The following is a 20042-nucleotide window of genomic DNA, read 5'->3' on the forward strand; positions in this document are numbered from 1 at the left end:
ATGATAAGCTAGCTGTAAAATTAAGCAGAACCTCAAAGGTAATAATCTCCGGATTATTACCTGAGCCACGTGCGAATTGGCGTGGGGCAAACAAGATTAGAGATGAATGTGTGGGTCGAAGACTGGTATGGGAGGAGTGGGTTTTGGTTCATGGGACACTGACACCAGTACTGGGGAAAGTAGGGGCTGTACCATTGGGACAGTCTACACCTGAACCATGCTGGGGCGTGTTCTTGCTAATCACATAACTAGGGAAGGAGAAAGGATTTTAAACTAAATAACAGGGGCAAGGGATCAAATGTGGGAAGATGTGGCATATCAAAGAGTAGAGACAAGGTAAGAGAGGAAGGTATGCATGTGGAAAATGATAAGCAGACCATGACAGGATGGGACAGAGACTACAAGTCTAAGATCAAACCAACAGATAAGGCTAGAGGTTACATAAATAATAAAATGACAAAACTTAAGTCTCTGTATTTGAATGCACGTAGCATTCGAAACAAAACAAATGAACCGACAGTGCAAATAGAGATAAATAAGCATAATCTAATAGCCATTATGGGATATGACTGCCAGATGGCAAAGATTGGGACCTGAATATTGAAGGGTATGAGACTTTTAGGAAGGATAGGAAGTTGGAAAAGGTGGAGAGGTGGCTTTGTTAATTAAAGACAACATCAGCACAATAGAGAGGGATGACAAAGTTCAGGAAAACAGGATCTAGAAGCAGTTTGGGAAGAGATGAGGAATGTTAAAGGCAAGAAGTTGTCGGAGGGATTGGTGTACAGGCCCCCTAACAGTAATCACATGATAGGATGGGGCATCAAAGAAGAAATAGTGGGAGCTTGTCAGGAAGGGTGGCAATTATCATGGGGGATTTTAATCTACATATAGACTGGAACAATCAGATGAGCAAAGGTAGCAAAGATAGCAAATTTATAGAATGTTATCGAGATAATTTCATGTTCTGGAATCAATCAGGGAGCAGGCTATACTAGACCTGGAATTGTGCAACGAGATAGGATTAATTAATGACTTCAAACTGAAGGTGCCCCTAGGTAGCAGTGATCATAATGTGATTGAATTTTACATTCAATTTGAGGGAGAGAGGAGTGAGTCTAAGACTAGTATTTCAAACTGAAATAATTGCAATTACGAGGGCATGAAAGCAGAGTTAAGTGAACGAACAGTTTAGGTTAACAGATAAGTCAATAGAGATGTAGTGGCAGACATTTAAGGGGATATTTCAAATTGCACAGAATAAATACCAAAGAGAAAGAAAAATTTCAAGGGGAGGACCCACTATCAGTGATTAACTAAAAAAGTTAAAGATAGTATCAAACTTAAAGAAAAAGCATATAATTGTCCAAAGATGGGTGGCAGATTAGAAGATTAGACAGAATATAAAAAACAGCAAAGAATGACTAAAAGGTTTACGGGAGGGAAAAATTAGAGTGCGAGAGAAAGCTAGCTAGAAATATAAAGGCAAATAGTAAGAGTTTTTATAGCTATTTTTTAAAAAAAGAGCTAACAAAGTAAGCACTGGTCCTATAGAAAGAGAGTCTGTAGAGTTAATAATGGAAAATAAGGTGATAGCAGATGAATTGAATAACAATAACAATGGATAAATTCAAGGTAATCAGGCAGAGTCAACATGGCTTTGTGAAAGGGAAATCATGTTTAACCAATTTATTGGAGTTCTTTGAAGAAGTAACAGATGCTATGGATAAAGGGGAACCAGTGGTACTGTACTTAGATTTTCAGAAGGCATTTGATAAGGTGCCTCATCAAAGGTTACTGCAAAAAATAAAAGCTCATGGTGTAGGGGGTAACATATTGGCATGGATAGAAGATTGGCTAACAGGATACAGAGATTAGGCACAAATGGCTCATTTTCTGGTTTGTAGGATATGATGAGTGGTGTGCCACGCGGATCAGTGCTCTTTGTAATTTATTTAAATGATTTTGATGAAGGAACCGATGGTACGGTTGCTAAATTTGATGATGACACAAAGATAGGTAGGAAAGTAAGTTGTGATGAGGATCTAAGGAGGCTACAAAAGGATAAGTTAGGTGAGTGGGCATAGATCTGGCAAAAGGAGTGCAATGTGGGAAAATTTGAGGTTGTTCATTTTGGCAAGACGAATAAGAAAGAGGCATATTATCTCAATGATGAGAGATTGGAGAGCTCTGAGATACAGAAGGATCTGGGTGTCCTAGTGCAAGTATCACAAAAGGTTAGTATGCAGGTACAGCAAGTAATTAACAAAGCTAATAGAATGTTATTGTTTATTGCAAGAGGGATTGAATACAAGAGCAAGGAGGTTATGCTTCAGTTATACAGGGCATTGGTAAGACCACATCTGGAGTACCTATGCATAGTATTGGTCTCCTTATTTAAAGAAAGATGTAAATGCATTAGCAGTTCAGAGAAGGTATACTAGATTAATACCTGGAATGGGTGAGTTGTCTTATGAGGAAAGGTTGGACAGGCTAGGCTTGTATCCACTGGGGTTTGAAGAGTAAGAGGCGACTTGATTGAAACATATAAGATTCTGAGGGAACTTGACAGGGTGGATGTAGAAAGGATGTTTCCTCTTGTGGGATAATATAGAACTTGGGGTCAGTGTTTCATTTAAGACAGAGATAAGGAAAAACTTTTTCTCTCAGAGGGTTGAGGCACTTTGGAATTCTCTTCCTCAAAAGGCAGTTGAGGCAAAGTTTTTGAATATCTTTAAGGCAGAGGTAGATAGATTCTTGATAAGCAAAGGGTGAAAGGTTATCGCGGTAGGCAGGAGAGTGAAGTTGAGGTTGAAATCAGATCAGGCATGATCTAAATGAATGGCGGAGCAGGCTCAAAGGGCCGAGTGCCCTACTCCTGCTCTTAATTTGTATGTTCACATATTTAATATGTTGCACTGGTTCAGCAGGGAGTTGGGCTTATTGGGACAGAGGGAGCTTTAGGTAAGGTTTAGTGAAAAGAAACACAAATTTGAACACCTACCAACCTTTCACACATCTTTAAATTAGACTCTGAAAAATAAAGGAGTTCTAATTAAAATTCACAAAACCACCATTTCACAATGCAATCTAATTTTGAGATATATCTTTATTACACTGATGTCAAGCATTTCAGCTATCAACCAAAACAGCAGCAGCTCGGATGAACCCAAGGCACACCCTTGATTATAAACAACCTATTGCATGATGGTAGATATCAAATAAATCACGGGAAATAAATGATTCATTTGGTTAATAAACTGCATACGTACATTAAAAAAATGAAGGAAAATTCATACAGTAAAAACTCCTAATTTTCTTAATATGCAGTTTTGTTTAACTGAAGTTTTATCTTTTATGAACCTGACTTTTAGATTCCAATTGAGAATGGACATGTTGGTTGTAGGTGGTCATGTAACAGAATCAAACGGCATTGCTGCTTTTAGGAGACAGATTTATACTTGATCCATGGGTTGGTGCCACGAACATCGAATGCTGCTTCATTGCAGTAAATGTTGTTGGCCAGCTCATCTAGGGCTGGTTCAGGGTCAGTGGTGGCAAACTGTGCTGCTTCTTCCACCTCATGCCTGACGTTAGCATCAATTTCCTATAAAACAACACAAATGTTACGCAACTACAAATGAAACATTGCACAGCAACACTGTGAAACACCAAGCAGTAAAATGGTATGAAAATGCAGCATCACTGGGGGATAGGCCCTTACTTCACTGCACTTGTACACGTTGGGATGATAATGGTCTATCCCAGTAGTGCAAACTGAGCTCATTGTGAATCAGGAGCCAGTGGGGTTAATGGGAAGGAAAATTGGTCACAATGCAGAACAGGCTACCAAGCCTGTCAAGGTAATGCTGTAGACCAATTTCATTTACATTACACCTACGTACACATAAATTACTGTTTACAGTGCTTGACTCTAATTTTCTCCAAAACAAACTAAGTGCTGGAAATGCACAGCAGGTCAGGCAGCATCCAAAACTGACATTACCCTTTCAAGTCACATAGAAACATTTTATCTTTTTTTTCAGATGCCGACTGATGAGATGTACCTATCCAGAATTTTCGTTCCTTGTTTCATGCAGCATTCGCCCATTTTTATTTTATTTCTGTTTTTGAAACATTTAACATCCAGCTGCAAAAAAGTCAGGTGCTCTTTCACAATTTTGAAAACTGAACTATTTTCACCTTCACAATCTGACTATTTGTCCCCGTTTCTTTACTCTTCCTCTTTAAAAGCAGGTTACCTGCTCCCAGTCATCCTTCCTTTGCTTCAGTTTTCTAACCTAATTCATCGTTCTTTCTCAATTCCTAATCACCAATGTCAGAGGTTGCTCCTCTGTCAAACTTTTGCACATATTACACCTCCATTTGTTCCCCCCATCCCACCCCACTAATACCCAACATGCACTCTGTAGCTGTATTTCCATCCATTGTTTTATCTCTACCTTTTAGCCCATTTCGATCCCTTCCCCCCACCCCACCCCCACTAGGGCTATCTGTCACTTGCTCGTCCTGCTTTCTACCCTTAATGTCCCCATTAGCACATTCCTTAGCTAATATCACCACCGTCAACACCCCTTTGTCCTTTTGTCTATGACATCTTTGGCAATCTCTTCTTTGCCTCCACCTATCACTTGCTCGTCCTGCTTTCTACCCTTAATGTCATCATTAGCACATTCCTCAGCTAATACCGTCAACACCCCTTTGTCCTTTTGTCTATGACATCTTTGGCAATCTCTTCTTTGCCTCCACCTATCATTGGCCCTCTATCCAGCTCTACCTGTCCCACCCCCCTCAACCAGCTTATATTCCACCTCATTTCTATATTTCTTAGTTCTGATGAAGAGTCATACGGACTCGAAACGTTAACTGTGTTCCTCTCCGCAGATGCTGTCAGGCCTGCTGAGTTTTTCCAGGTATTTTTGTTTTTGTTTCAGATTTCCAGCATCCGTAGTATTTTGCTTTTACATTATAATTTTAAGGTAGCTTGTTTCATCCTACCTCCAAGACCTAAAAAAAAATCACTCCACAAATTGGTAAAATGGAGAATGGGTGATAGGAGTAAACTGGCCTCCGGAGTTAATCCCTGTTCATATTAATACCTAGGTTTACATCGTGCCGTTCATGCAAAAATATTTCAATGCACTTTTTGAAATGTATGTAGGCAAATTCGACAACTATTCAACGCCAGTCGTGAGATGAACAAACAATCAGTATGTGTTAATTTAAAATCAAAGTCTTAATGCACACGATCATTTGTCAACATTCAAGCCACCAGCTAAGGCCACGGACAGGAACTTACCTTCAGCTCTTCTATGCTGGATAGGTTATTGTTCAGCATCCTCTCCTTCAACATAGTAATGGGATCACTTTTACTTCGCACTTCCTGGATTTCTTCTCTGGTACGGTAACTGCAAAGTTCAATTAAAATCATTTATTTACAACATGCTGCAGGACATCAACTTTTTCTCTGATATCTGGAACTGACTAAATCCAATCGAAGAGAGCAATAATTTGGGAGCCTTAAGAAGTTGTTGCTCAATTCTTCTTAATAATCATGAGTGTCTTTGAACTTGGTTAACTTTTCACTCATTAGAAGTTATTTTGTGAACTTTAATCTGAGGAAATGAATACCAAAGGAGGAATAATGTAGATTGTTGGAGAAGTGGAGCTAATCAGTAGAGATTTAAAAAGGTTTGATGCAGCAAAGCAGAAGAAATAACTGAGGGGAGATGGAAGGATAATTATGCAGAATTTATTTGTGAACTATCATTTTGCTTAATTTTTCCAACTTGAATTAGAATTCTCCACTCCTGCATGGGATAAACATAGCGCCCTAACATTAAAACAAGTTTACTGCAGTAGCGGCTGAAGTATATTTAAATGAGGTGTCCCATGGTATCAGTGTTATTAAAGGGTTACTTGCATGGGAGCCTCTCAGTTGTCCTTGTTGATATTTTATATTTTAGAATTACTGGTTAAAGGTAGACTGGGAGTAGATATTTTTTAAAAACCGAACTTCCATCCTGTGACATGACATTCCAGTAGAATTATCAGGAGTAGAGGGCTTGTTAAGTACAACTTTTGGATGGTACATTAAGGGCTACTATACAAAATGTTGTTTACAGGTTTACTGTCTCCAAGTAGAAATTCAAAACAGTAATAAAATGTGACTAAAAGATGCCAATAAATGGTATGAGTTGCACTGCTTTGTCTAATGGGGTGTTGGAAACAGATCCAATTTAGTTTTCAAAAGACAATTAGATAAATACTTAAAGGAGAAAAAATTGCAAGTATATGGGGAGAAAGCAGAGGAGTGGGATTAACTGGACTACATTCCAAAGGGTCCAGTGAAGATTTGATGGGCTGAATGTCCTCCTCCGGTGCTGTACTAATCTATAATCAGCAGAAGACACTTCTCCTTCAAGGAGTCAAATACAATAAAAGCACCAAATACAAACAGCAGTATCTCTGAACTTCATGCAATGCACGCTGGTTCTTGACACAAAATGTGCAGCCAGTGACCAGTAGAAAAAGGAGCTCATTGTGCAGCAAATTTACTCCCAGTTTACATATCTCCTTCATTATGAAGCTGCTGGTGAAATTTGAAGCACAACCAATTAGAAGCAGCCTTAAGTGACTGAAAAATGCCAACTTCTGTCATTCAGCCCATTTCAAAACCATACTTCTTATAAGCTTCTTATATTAAACAACATCCCTCTATATATGTTCCAAAATCTATCAAAAGCATGCTTTTACGTCTGTAATTCTGACCTTCTGGCATGAAACAGCAATCTTGTTTCTACAACATTACACACAATTGATTGGTATTCTAACATTCCATCAGTTACTTTCTCCGCCCAACAGAGGAACATGGTACAAAATAGCAAAGAAAGGGCCAATGACCGTTTGCAACCCCTCAATGATTCGGACCTTGAGCAAGAAACTCAACACAGGTGTCTATGATTCACTGAGCATCCATTTTTGTAGAAGGATTTATTATGGGCCAATGTCTGATTCAAAGTTGATGCTTGCACGGTAATCTATGGGCTTTAATATCTCATTCAGATCCAACATATCTTTACCTGACACCAGGATCGCTCATACTGTGTCCATGATAACGATAGGTTTGTAGTTCCATCAAGATAGGGCCCTGAAATTGAACAAGTATTAGAATTCAATGAACATAGCAACAAGCCATTCTTAATAATGGCCATTCCAATACATAGGAAGATATAGAGCATAACAGGTGTCTGGAATTACTACAGGGTATTCACCTCATGGAAGGATTCATACAGCAAGTTTAACCATTGGAATGTCATGACTACTTAACTGCTGTCATCACTTCTCATACATCCTCCTCCTATTATGGGGTTATTTTCTCTTTGCAATTCCTATTAAGTACATACAAACTTCTTAAAATTAAAGCACATGGGATTGGGGGTAGTGTATTGAGATGGATAGAAAACTGGTTGGCAGACAGGAAACAAAGAGTAGGAATAAACGGGTCTTTTCCCGAATGGCAGGCAGTGACTAGTAGGGTACCGCAGGGATCAGTGCTGGGACCCCAGCTATTCACAATATATATTAATGATTTAGATGAGGGAGCTAAATGTAATATCTCCAAATTTGTAGGTGACACAAAACTGGGTGGGAGGGTGAGCTGTGAGGAGGTTGCAGAGATGCTTCAGGGTGATTTGGACAAGCTGAGTGAGTGGGCAAACACATGGCAGACGCAATATAATGTGGATAAATGTGAGGTTATCCACTTTGGTAGAAAAACAGGAAGGCAGATTATTATCTGAAAGGCTATAAATTGAGAGAGGCGAATGTGCAACGAGACTTGGGTGTCCTCGTACACCAGTCGTTGAAGGTAAGCATGCAGGTGCAGCAGGCGGTAAAGAAGGCAAATGGTATGTTGGCCTTCATAGCCAGAGGATTCGAGTACAGGAACAGGGATGTCTTGCTGCAATTGTACAGGGCCTTGGTGAGACCACACTTGGAATATTGTGCGCAATTTTGGTCTCCTTATCTGAGGAAGGATGTTCTTGCTATAGAGGAAGTGCAGCAAAGGTTTACCAGACTGATTCCTGGGATGGCGGGACTGACATGAGGAGACATTGAGTTGGTTAGGATTATATTCGCTGGAGTTCAGAAGAATGAGGGGGGATCTCATAGAAACCTATAAAATTCTAACAGGACTAGACAGGGTAGATGCAGGAAGGGTGTTTCCGATGATGGGGGAGTCCAGAACCAGGAGTCACAGTCTGAGGATACGGGGTAGACCATTTAGGACTGAGATGAGGAGAAATTTCTTCACCCAGAGAGTGGTGAGCCTTTGGAATTCGCTACCACAGAAAGTAGATGAGGCCAAAACGTTGTATGTTTTCAAGAAGGAGTTAGATATAGTTCTCGGGGCAAAAGGGATCAAAGGATATGGGGAGAAAGCGGGAGCAGGCTATTAAGTTGGATAATCAGCCATGATCATAATGAATGGCGGAGCAGGCTCGAAGGGCCGAATGGCCTACTCCTGCTTCTATTTTCTATGTTTAATTTCCTTTAAAATTCTAATTTCAGATTGTAAAATACTCTCTTTATAGAACATCCCAATTTATTTCCCTAGAGCCAACTGAGAGTTATCACAAGGTCAACTTTTAGTGGATGAATGTTATCAACTACAAAGTGCAGTGGTTACTGGCATTCATTGTTAAAACCGACCAGCAAAAAAAAAAATGCAATTAAACCATCTCTAGAGAATCTTCAGTACAATATGAAAAAACACAAATATAGCAGAGAGAATTCAAGGATTTTACTGTAGCTCAAGTAAGCAATAATGGTTCATGGTGCTGCTTGAACTCTTCAATGAGATGAATGCCTTGTAGATATCCTAGATACTTATTACGGTATAAAAACAGAAAATGCTGGGAAAACTCAGCAGGCCCAGTCGCATCTGCAGAGAAAGAAACAGGGTAACGTTTCAAGTCCAATATGACTCATGACCATATTACACCATGACCAATATGACCATATTTTCCCAGCATTTTCTGTTTTTATTTCAGATTTCCAGCATCTACAGTATTACGCTTTTATTACCTATTATGGACTATAACTTCCCATAAAATTATTCAATAGTGCATAATAGGCTCTTAGTCTCTAATTAATGTAATACAAATAATCTTTCTTCATCATTTATTAGGGATGTATTTGTTTTATCTGAACTGCAACAAGTTATAAAAGTTGCAGATGACAGTAGGCATTATACAAGATAAACTAATCTCAACATTTACAAAATCGCACTCAAGATTTATGTCCAAACCTCTGAGCAATTCACACCTGAACTGAATGCTCCTGAACATTCGCACGTGTCATGTAACCACAAATTGTTTTTATAGACTTAGTGACATAAATGACATTCTCTGAACTAAATGCCTTAGGAAATCCAATGTTTTTCACAACCCCAACAATTGAACCATTTCTAACTATAAAATAGAGTGAAGTTCACATATTCCAGTCATGACAATTTTTGTGTTACCTTTCCAGACCTGCAATAATCTGCCGCAAACTTTGCTGCTTCTCTAACACACAATAAATCCATGCCATCGACCTGTAAATGGAATTGTGCAAGTTGAATTCATGTATGCCACAGATGCAACTGCAAAGATACCCTTAAGAATCAGTGTTTTTGTTCTATTTTTCTCCCATATTCTTTGTTCTCTTGTGTTGTTCCTTTGCCAGGAGATAGTAGTGCTGCTTCTAACAGTAATCTGGGTGCGGCTGACGCTTCTAGGATTGCTGCATAATATATGAAGAACAGTAGGTACCAAATGGCATCTTGCTGCTTGGTGACAGTGTGCACCAAGAAACGGTAATGCCACACTGCCCTTAGCAATTAAAAAATAAACGCTTTGATAAACCAATGTGCTTCTGTCTAATAACAAGTAGCAGTCAAAAATTGTATAAAAGGAAATAAAAATATGCACAGCACTTTGCAGTTGTTACCCAACTGAACACAATGTTAACTAGGGTCTCGACAAATATTTTTTAAATTCATTGATGGGCTGTGAACGTCACTGGTAGGCCAGTATTTATTGCCCATCCTAACGGCCCTTAAGAAGATGGCGAGCTTGACAACTGAGTGGCTTACTAGCCCTTTTCAGAGGGCAGTTAAGAGCCAACCAAAATGTTGATATGTTTCAATCTAGGAAAAGCGCATTATTCATGATACATGCCTTAGTTGTGTACATCTGCATTGTGATTGAAATGAAACCCATCACCAACAGCACTTGATGCAATTTGAGGGTACAAGCAAAGAGATGGCACAAGTTCTATCATATTTTAGTAGGTGGCATAGCTCGAAAATGGTCCGCTTATTGAATAATGTAATAAAACAGTCAGATAAAACATCTTTCGTCAGAGTCAATGACTCAGAGGAATTTCTAACATTTGGTGAGACAGTGTGCTTAAATGAAAGAAAAACAAAAGAAATATGAAAATAAGAAATAATAGTTTATATGCCAAAAAACATTGCTAATTTATCGCTTTATTTAAAAGAAGAATTTTCTTTGCTTAGAATATTATCGTTGTCCAACTGAATGCCCATGTGCCATTCTGTAATGTTAAGTGTAATTAGGCATTGTGTTAAAAATACTAGCACAGAAGTGGAATAACTGTGACATTGTCATTCTAGGTATAAAATGAATAGCATGTATATTGCAAAGCAGATTGAATTGTCTCTTATTTACAATACTTGTGTAGTATTCTAGAATAGGTCAGGGTATCTTACCCTCAGGCCGGGGATGTAGTCACCTCTCTTGTAGTAGTCTGTGCTGGCTGCTGCTCTCTCCACAGAGGTACCCATGCCATACCTGTTGTTCTCACAGATAAATATGCAGGGCAGCTTCCATAGCATTGCCATGTTGTAAGTTTCAAAGATCTGGCCCTAAAAGGTGGGAGATTAAAATAATAATGCGGTAGAAAGAGATTAAATGACAAAATAAGTATTTGAGTAAAAATTCCAGTACAATTTTCCTCTCACTTCCACAGCCCCTGGCAACACCTCAAAAATTTAGGGTGCAATCCATCCAACCATCAAGTTCATTCTTTCAAAACTTGGCTAAAAATCAATACACAGAATGTTACAGATTTGATAAAATAGTTCCATGAGCCAGTGCACTTCTACAAAACCTTACTCACCAGTCACTGTCTCCAAACAATGCTGCAGTGTGAATCAAGCGCATCTCTTACACCCAACATGTCCAGCTCTGAAGAGTCAAACGGACTCAAAATGTAAACACTGTTTTTCTCTCCACAGATGTTGCCAGGCCTGCTGAGTTTTTGCAGCACTTTTGTTTTTATTGCCATGTTCCTAGTTGTATAGACGTGTACTTATAAAACTTCATAACAGCATACCAAGTTTAAGGAACCCTATAATTTGCATATACTTCAAATTGCTGATATAAGCAGATCTTGTTTTCTAATTTACCATTTCTCCAATGCTGAGGCAACAGCAGCCTTTACTAACCTCCAGGCTCACACAATATATCAAAAAATAGCATAAGTGCTGATAAGATTGAGTTTCTTGGGCAGCAAGGGCTGTAGTCAGGCTCTGGGTACAGAGATTGGACACTCCAGTCTTACACTTTGCTTAAATAGTCATTTGGAAACTGGAGAACTTAATACTTTATGAACATTCCGGTTTGCAATTGACCCAGTATAAACACATCTGATGCATTCTAAAGTGGATTGCAGTCAAAGCTGAATTCAGCAATTTTGGCTTGCCTCTGCCAATCACAGTCAAAATTTCCACATTCATATCCAGATGTCAATGGCTTATTACTGTATGGTGTATTGACACATTGTTCTTGGTGGTATACTGCAGCATTACCTGTCTTATTACACAACTACATAAATGAACGGAAAGCATGCTTTACCTGATTAGCTGCACCATCACCATACAAAGTTACACATATCTCGTCCTTCTCAAAGTATTTACAAGCTAGTGCGATTCCAGCTCCAAGAGGAACCTAATTCAAAGGAACAACTATAATCAGGTTTTTGTGCAAAAACATTCCCATTTAGCAAAATTATATTGCTTACCGGGTGTCATAGCTTTATTCCATAGTCATTAATTAATCTGCACAGCATGTTATATCAAAAACATTCTCTGAACCAGTGTAATCATATAGATGGACCCATCCTTACCTGTGCACCAACAATGCCATTGCCACCATAGAAATTGTTAGCATACATGTGCATAGAGCCACCTCTGCCTTTAGCACAACCTCCACGTCTACCTGTTGAGAGCAAACATATCATTTTCATGAGTACCAAAGGAAACCAGGGGTCTTATTATATTCATGATATCCCTTTCTTTATTAATTATTTCACGGGATGTGAACTTTGCTGGCAGGATCAGCATTTGTTAGCCATCTTTAATCGCCCTTGAGATGGTAGTGGTCAGCTGCCTTCTTGAACTGCTGCATGAGGTGTACGTACACCCACAGTGCTTAGGAAGGTAGTTCCAGGATTTTGACCCAGTGACAGTGAAGGAACAGCAAAATATTTCCAAGTCAGGGTAGTGTGTGGCTTGGAGGGGAACTTGCAGGTGGTGGTGTTCCCATGAATCTGCTGCATTTTTCCTTTGAGGTGGTAGAGGTTGCCAGTTTGAAAGGTGCTGTTGAAGGAGCTTTGGTGAGTTGCTACGGTTCATCTTGTAGATGGAACACACTGCTGCCACTGTACGTCAGCAGTGGAGGGAGCAAATGTTGGAGGTGGTGGACGGGGTGCCAATCAAGTGAGATGCTTTGTCCTGGATGGTGTCAAGCTTCTGAGTGTAGTTGGAGCTGCACCATTCAGACAAATAGAAAATATTCCGTCACACTCCTGACTTGTGCCTTGTAGATGGAGGAAAGGGAGTCAGAAGGTGAGTTACTCACCACAGAATTCCCAGCCTCTGAACTGCTCTTGTAGCCAGCCGGTCCAGTCCAGTTTCTGGTCAATGGCAAACTCCAAGGATGTGGATAGTGGGGGATTCGGTGATGGTAATGCCATTGGATGTCAAGGGGAGATGGCTGGTTTCTCACTTTTTGGAGATGGTCATTGCCTGTTACTTGTGTGTTGCTTGCCACTTGTCAGCCCAAGCCTGGGTATTTTCCAGGTCTTGCTGCTTATGGATACGCACTGCTTCACTATCTGAGGAGTCGCAAAAGGTGCTGAACATAATCAGTGAACATTCCCACATTTGACCTGATGATGTTAAACGAAAGATGGTGTGTAAGAGCCAAGAGAGTGGGAAATAACGGGGCCTAGCTTTCTCGATGTGGCAATCAGCGTCAGATTGTCACTCCGTGCCCAAATACTTATGGGATTTTTCTTCTGATCGTATCTCGCCCGACCTCTGAGTCGGGCCGGGTGAGATCCAGGCAGCGCTCGGTGCTCCCGATGCTAGGCATCAAATTCCAGCTCCGTTGAAATGAAGGAAGACCCGCGTCATTTTTACGGCACTAGCTGCTGTAAACCAGGTCAGGGAGGAGGTATGTGTCTAAGGTAAGTGGATAGGATCCGGCAGTGCGGATGGGGTTGGGGAAGATCAGAGGTCCAGGGGGGTCAGTGTTCAGGGGGTGAGGCTCGCATCTCAGTGGGGTGGGGGGTCAGGCCTCAAGGGATCTTGGGGCGGGGATGGGCCTTGGGGGCAGGGGTGTGGTTAGGGGTCAGATTGGGCCTGCAGTGAGAATCAGGTCAGTTGCGGGCTTGTGGGTGGTGAATATGCATAGGTCTGCCCTCCCAGGGGTAGGTGGTGGTCAGATCGGGCCTGCAGGGTTGGGGGAGTTGGGTCAGGCCTGGGGGAGGTGGTGGATGTCAGGTTGTGGGGGTGGGGTCGGGTCTCAGGCTGGTGTGTGGGGCTGAGTGCTGGGCCCACTTGGTTGGGGGGGGGGGGGGTTCATGCAGGTGGATGGAATCCCATGGTGGGTCGGTGGTGTGTGGGTGTGAAAGGTGGTGGTTAGTCAAGGGGTGGAAGGAGCCCCAGGGGTGGGGTCATGGGTGTGAGGGTAGTCCTGTGCGGGGGTGGATGTCAGTCTGGGTCTTTACAATAGTTACCCAGAAACGAGGAGAGGTTTTAATTCTTCTAACTTTCCTGAGTAACATTTGGTGTAACCCTGTCGGAGCCATCCGAAGTTTGCCATTTAATTCGCACTTTCAGATGGTTTCCAAGGCAGGGCAATTGCCCTGTGGAAGTTTGTGCTTCTGGGCAATTGCCCTGCAAACCCTTACCTTCTGAGAGAGGTTCCCCAGCGCATCTTTGGGGTACCTGCCCAATCCCCAATGCTAGGGAGCTTGGATTGTCGTGTGCGAGACAATATTCCTACAAATTATAACCAACATGTAGTGTCAGGCTCTTTTTTCTAAACTTAGACCCTGGGATGTGACAGGTAGTGTACCCCAAGCATTTGTACTGGGGTCTCAACTTTTCACCATATATACCAAAGGCTTGGATGAAGAAATAGAGTTTATTTATTCATTCACGGGATGTGGGCTTCGCTGGCTGGCCCAGCATTTATTGCCCATCCACAGTTGCCCTTGAGGTGGTGGTGGTGAACTGCCTTCTGCAGTCCAGGTGGTGTAGGTGCACCCACTGTGCTGTTGGGAAGGGAGTTCCAGGATTTTGACCCAGCAACAGTGAAGGAATGGAGATATATTTCCAAGGCAGAATGGTGACTGACTTGGAGGGGAACTTCCAGGTGGTGGTGTTCCCATCTATCTGCTGCCCTTGTCCTTCTAGATGGTAGTGGTCATGGATTTGGAAGGAGCTGTCAAAGGAGCCTTGGCAAATTTCTGCAGTGCATCTTGTAGATGGTACACACTGCTGCTACTGTGTGTCGGTGGTGGAGGGAATGAATGTTTGTGGATGTGGTGCCAATCAAGCGGGCTCCTTTGTCCTGGATGGTGTCCAGCTTCTTGAGTGTTGTGGGAGCTGCACTCATTCAAGAAAGTGGGGGGTATTCCATCACATTCCTGACTTGTGCCTTGTAGATGGTGGGCAGGCTTTGGGGAGTCAGGAGGTGAGTTACTCGTCACACAATTCCTAGCCTCTGACCGGCTCTTGTAGCCACAGTATTTATATGGCTAGTCCAGTTCAGTTTCTGGTCAATGGTAACCACCAGAATGTTGATAGTTGGGGCTTCAGTGATGGTAACGGCATTGAATGTCAAGGGGCAATGGTTAGATTCTCTCTTGTTGGAGATGGTCATTGCCTGACACTTGTGTGGCGCGAATGTTACTTGCCACTTGTCAGCCCAAGCCTGAGTATTGTCCAGGCCTTGCTGCATTTGGACATGGACTGCTTCAGTGTCTAAGGAGTTGTGAATAGTGCTGAACATTGTGCAATCATCAGCGAACATCCCTACTTCTGACCTTGTGATGGCAAGAAGGTCATTGATGAAGCAGCTGAAGATGGCTGGGCCGAGGACACTACCCTAAGCAACTCCTGCTGAGATGTCCTGGAGGTGAGATGACTGACCTCCAACACCACAACCATCTTCCTTTGTGCTAGGTATGACTTCAACCAGCAGAGAATTTTCCCCGATTCCCATTGACTCCAGTTTTGCTAGGGCTCCTCGATGCCTCACTCAGTCAAATGCGGCCTTGATGTCAAGGGCAGTCACATTCACCTCACCTCGAGAGTGCAGCTCTTTTGTCCATGTTTGAACCAAGGCTGTAATGAGGTCAGGAGCTGAGTGGCCCTGGAGAAACCCAAACTGGGCATCTGGGAGCAGTTTATTGCTAAGCAAGTGCCGCTTGATAGCACTGTTGATGACCCCTTCCTTTACTTTATTGATGATCGAGCGTAGACTGATGGGGCGATAATTGGCTGGGTTTGATTTGTCCTGTTTTTTATGTACAGATAATACCTGGCCAATTTTCCACATAGCCGGGTAGATGTCAGTGTTGTAGCTGTACTGGATCAGCTTAGCTAGGGGTGCATTGTTCATCCAAGTCTGCAGATGATACTAAGTTAACAGGCACAGTATGTTGTGTGGATGGAAGGACTAAGTTACAAAAAGGACACAGATATACATGAGACACATTAAAATTACACAGTAATGAATATCAGAAGGTTGTGAAAAACTATTGTATTGCGCACTGTATTGTAAATGTGTCCTCATATTGTGAAAGAACGTACTCCCTGCAGGAAAATCCTGACGGCCAGTTTCACACGTATAGCTGATGCTAACTGCGACCAGGCTTGAGGGCCGAATGGCCAACTCGTACTCCGATTTCTCACAATCCTATGAACTGGTGCAAGTTTTGCTCATCATTACTTTGCTTACCAGTCAGTTCAGCCAGAATTTCTTTGGCAGAGACCCCACGTGTGTAGGTGTAGCCATGAGACCGATATGCTGTTATAAGGTGGTCTGTTGGTTTGATTGCAACTTCGATTCCAACACAACAAGCTTCCTGCAATAAAAAAATGCAATAGTCTTACAGTTAGGAGTTCATGTATGTCACAATTCAACACAACACTTTCGTAACAGATCACTAGGACTTCTGCCTGTGCTCACACAGATTACCCAGGCCGGATTTCAACTGTGAGCACACTGTGAGCACCCAAGTGTCGTATGTGAGACAATATTCTTAAAAGTAGGCCAAATAGTAATTCTATAATGCATTATTTAGGAAGTACAGGGTACAATGGAACGAATGGATGTAATAGCACAGACTTTTCATCTGGTCCAGCATGATTTAATATTAAGGTTAACTACTGTGACCAACTTCAAATAGTAACTTCATACTGCTGTATTTTCAAAGCAAACAGTTCAGACCAACACTACCAATACAGATATAACAAAAACCACTGGTTTTAGCAGTACTACAGGTTACATAATTAGAAAGAGGAAGAAAACATAAGCAAGAGCAAAAAGCAAAATGGAAACAAAAGTTAGAAAATGAGAAAAATAGAAGAAAAAATATAATCAGTGAGAGTGCAGCAAATGAATAATATGGAAATCCATAATGCAACAATCAGTCTCTAACACAAAGGCAAAATTCTGTAGATGCTAAAAATCTGAAATAAAAACAGAAAATGCTGCAATGCTCAGCAGGTCAGGCTACATCTGTGAGAGGATGTGTTTCAGGTCAATGACCTTTCATCAGATTTTACAACAATCAACCTGACCATTTCACAATGTCTTCCGCAATTGGCAGGATAAACATCAGGTATCTAGCATGCCATTCGTCGTGGGTTAGGTGGGAAGGATCAATTCCATTAGCCTGTTCTCGTGCTAGGCACCTTATCTGAGGTTTTCAAGCCTACCCTTTAGCAGAGCCTCTGTATGATGGCCATTAAATGCTGCGATTTAAACTTGAATCATGTTGACAAGACTCCAACGTCAACATTGCAGGAGGGAGGTTTTCAATGCACAATATTTAGAGCACAATCATAAATAAGCATCTAAAAATCACTTTTCTACAGAAGCCCAACAATGGAAAGTTTCCCCATTGACTTTAAGAACCGTGAATATGTATAATTATTGTGATCCTAGGATTTACTTTTTATTATGACTAAACATCTTGCTTTATAGATAAGTTAATGGAAGCACTTGATTGAAGGAGCCATTCTGGCTCCATTTCCTTTTACATACTTGACCATCATACAAATGGCAGAACCCACGGATGATCTTCTGTTTGTACAGCTGATCCGCCTTCAGCTCCATACGCCGAATTAGTTGCATTGTCCGGTAGTATTTAAGGCCATCCTCTCTGGTCAGGACAACTGTGGTTGCAGGACCTTCTTCAAGACGATGCAAGTCACATTTCTAAATTTAAAAACAATTCTTTATGAAAAATATCCAAAACAGCAATAACTACAGCAGAAAATATTAAACAAAGGCTTTCCTAAAAATGCTAATTATGAGCGCATAACCAATAAATGTTCTATATACTGGGGTTGTACTAAATCATTCTGAAGAAAGTGGACAACTAGAGTATCAGAGCATACAGAAATTGGGCTAATGTGAATTTTGTACTGGATTGAATCAGTCATCTTAATGTTGACTGTCTCTGGAGTTTGGAAAAATAAAGATTTATCACTGAGCAAAGCTTCAGCAGAATTATTGGTGAGGACTTGTTGACTTCGTGATTTATGTATTAACATACCTTTTCATCTGTTTTTTCCTCCCTGAAACATATGGTGGGTGATAAGAATGGAGGCAGGCAAACATCTGATGTGGATTTATTGGAAATGTGCCAAAATGATCAAAAATGACAGCAAATCGCTTCCATCTGCTCAGATAGACCTTTGCCCTCATTTTCCAATTTTCTGTTTTCCACTTGCTCTCCCCAAGGTAATTTCACAAGGCATGATAAAGTTCCACAGATATTGGGGCTGCCTTGTACTTCACCCATTCTCCACACAAGTCTGGATGAAGAACGTAAGCAGGCTATTCCGACATGGAGGCACAGGTGCAGGGAAAATCACGTCCTTAAAATGGTTGATAATTTCAATCGGTGCCTTTAACCTATTCCAAATCAGCATTCATACCATATACTAGGCAAGGAATAAAATTAGAATCGGTTGCAAACACACAGTAACTTTAAATAAAATTGATGAGAGGCCATTGTGTGCTTTTGCTTAGTGTTGTCTTCTTAACAACACCATCCCCACAAAATGCATAAGAAACTTAGAGCACAAATTTGAGCTCCAATTAATGAATACTTCTGCAAGGTCTTTCTGGGGCACAACCCCTGATGAGGCAAATGTTGAGGTGCATTAGTTGAGGGAAATGACACTGTTCTCACCAAATATTTTCTATGCTTCTGAAAGGTTAAAATGAACATACAAACACTGGAGCATATAGCAGACATTTTGTAGCAGAGAACATTTCCTTGATGGAAAAATATTGAAGAATCTTTGTAAAATTAATGAGTATATGTAGAATGCTCCATTTAAAATTTAAGGATTTTTAAACAAAGTAGCAAGTTTCTCCCGACAGCACTACCTCGAGTCACTGACATGCTCATTTTACATTACATAGCGTACACTGGCTTTCAAATTCAGCTGTGTTTCTTTTCTCTAATCTTCCAATGTATTCAAATAAGGAAGCTTAAGGCTCTACCTGAAGCAGAATTACTATTTTGTAAATAATCATGGTTAAGGGATGATAACACAAAAAATTACCTTAACTTCAAATGATGCTTCAGATGCAAAATCTGCATAATTGCGAGATCCCACTAGAGCTTTGGCAGGCTGGAAGAAATGAAACACAGAATTCTAAACGCCCAATGATAAATAACAGAAAGAAATCAAGTCCATGGCAAAGTGCACAGGCAAGTGAGAGTTAGAAAGAACGAACCAGCATCTATAGGTGGGCAAATGCAGCAGTCTTGCATTCCCAGCAAGAGCACTGGCGAATGGAATTGCAGCTTATTATAGTGTCACAGCATTATCTTGGGCTCTCACTCCCACCAGGAATAATGGATCACTGAATTCAACTAAAGTGCTTTATCAGAATTATTTTGCACGTGATGAATTACTTTACACTCTTATTAGGCAGGTGAACAGAACGCAAGGTGGCCCTAAAAATAGAATGATGAATGGTCAGTTAGTTTGCTTCTGGTGGTGTTGAATCAATGAAGAAAGTTGGCCTGGACATCAGAAGAATTCCCTGCTCTGCTTCAAAAGATATGGCATGAACCATCAGAACGAGCATAGACCTTGATTTTAACCTGACAGTACGGCAAGTCCCTTGGTGCTGCACTGAAGCCCCAGCCTAGATTATTTGCTCAAACCCTGGGGTGAGATTGGGACCCACAATTACATTTTCTTGAATGTTCAACTATTCAAAAAAAAACAAAACCATCTCTAAAACAGCAGACCTGTAACCTAGAATTGTGATCTCTGCTTCGGAAGGGAATTTGACTATGCATCATTGAACAATTTCCACTGGTGACTGGACAGCTGGGTGGAATTAACAATAGGGGGCTGCGATGGTGTAAAAACAGTGTAAAAATAAAGGACACGAAGAGAA

At 41.1% G+C, this 20042-nt stretch overlaps 1 protein-coding gene across 1 annotated transcript; it reads right to left on the reverse strand.

The window, feature by feature from the left end:
• Positions 1-3091: 3091 nt before the first annotated feature.
• LOC144691354 (pyruvate dehydrogenase E1 component subunit alpha, somatic form, mitochondrial) lies at positions 3092-19279 on the reverse strand. The gene is made up of 10 exons (XM_078559368.1): positions 19193-19279; positions 17658-17831; positions 16347-16473; positions 12220-12311; positions 11949-12041; positions 10802-10957; positions 9551-9622; positions 7104-7171; positions 5321-5429; positions 3092-3607 (listed from the first exon to the last, which is right to left on the reverse strand). Exons 2-10 carry the CDS (start codon positions 17745-17747, stop codon positions 3443-3445), a joined length of 972 nt encoding a protein of 323 aa, XP_078415494.1. The 5' UTR covers positions 17748-17831; positions 19193-19279; the 3' UTR covers positions 3092-3442.
• Positions 19280-20042: the final 763 nt, after the last annotated feature.

The sequence above is a fragment of the Cetorhinus maximus genome, chromosome 16, assembly GCF_964194155.1.
Source record: "Cetorhinus maximus chromosome 16, sCetMax3.hap1.1, whole genome shotgun sequence".
NCBI classification, from domain to species: domain Eukaryota; kingdom Metazoa; phylum Chordata; class Chondrichthyes; order Lamniformes; family Cetorhinidae; genus Cetorhinus; species Cetorhinus maximus.

Bases quoted from the DNA above. Each gene is read 5' to 3' on its own strand.
- LOC144691354 (XM_078559368.1), bottom strand. From the start codon at position 17,747: ATGCAACTAATTCGGCGTATGGAGCTGAAGGCGGATCAGCTGTACAAA. The intron at 9,623-10,801 runs GTAAGATACCCT...TTCCATTTACAG, and splicing joins ACTACATCCCCGGCCTGAGG to GTCGATGGCATGGATTTATT. The intron at 5,430-7,103 runs GTAAAGATATGT...TGAACTTTGCAG, and splicing joins ATGAGCGATCCTGGTGTCAG to TTACCGTACCAGAGAAGAAA.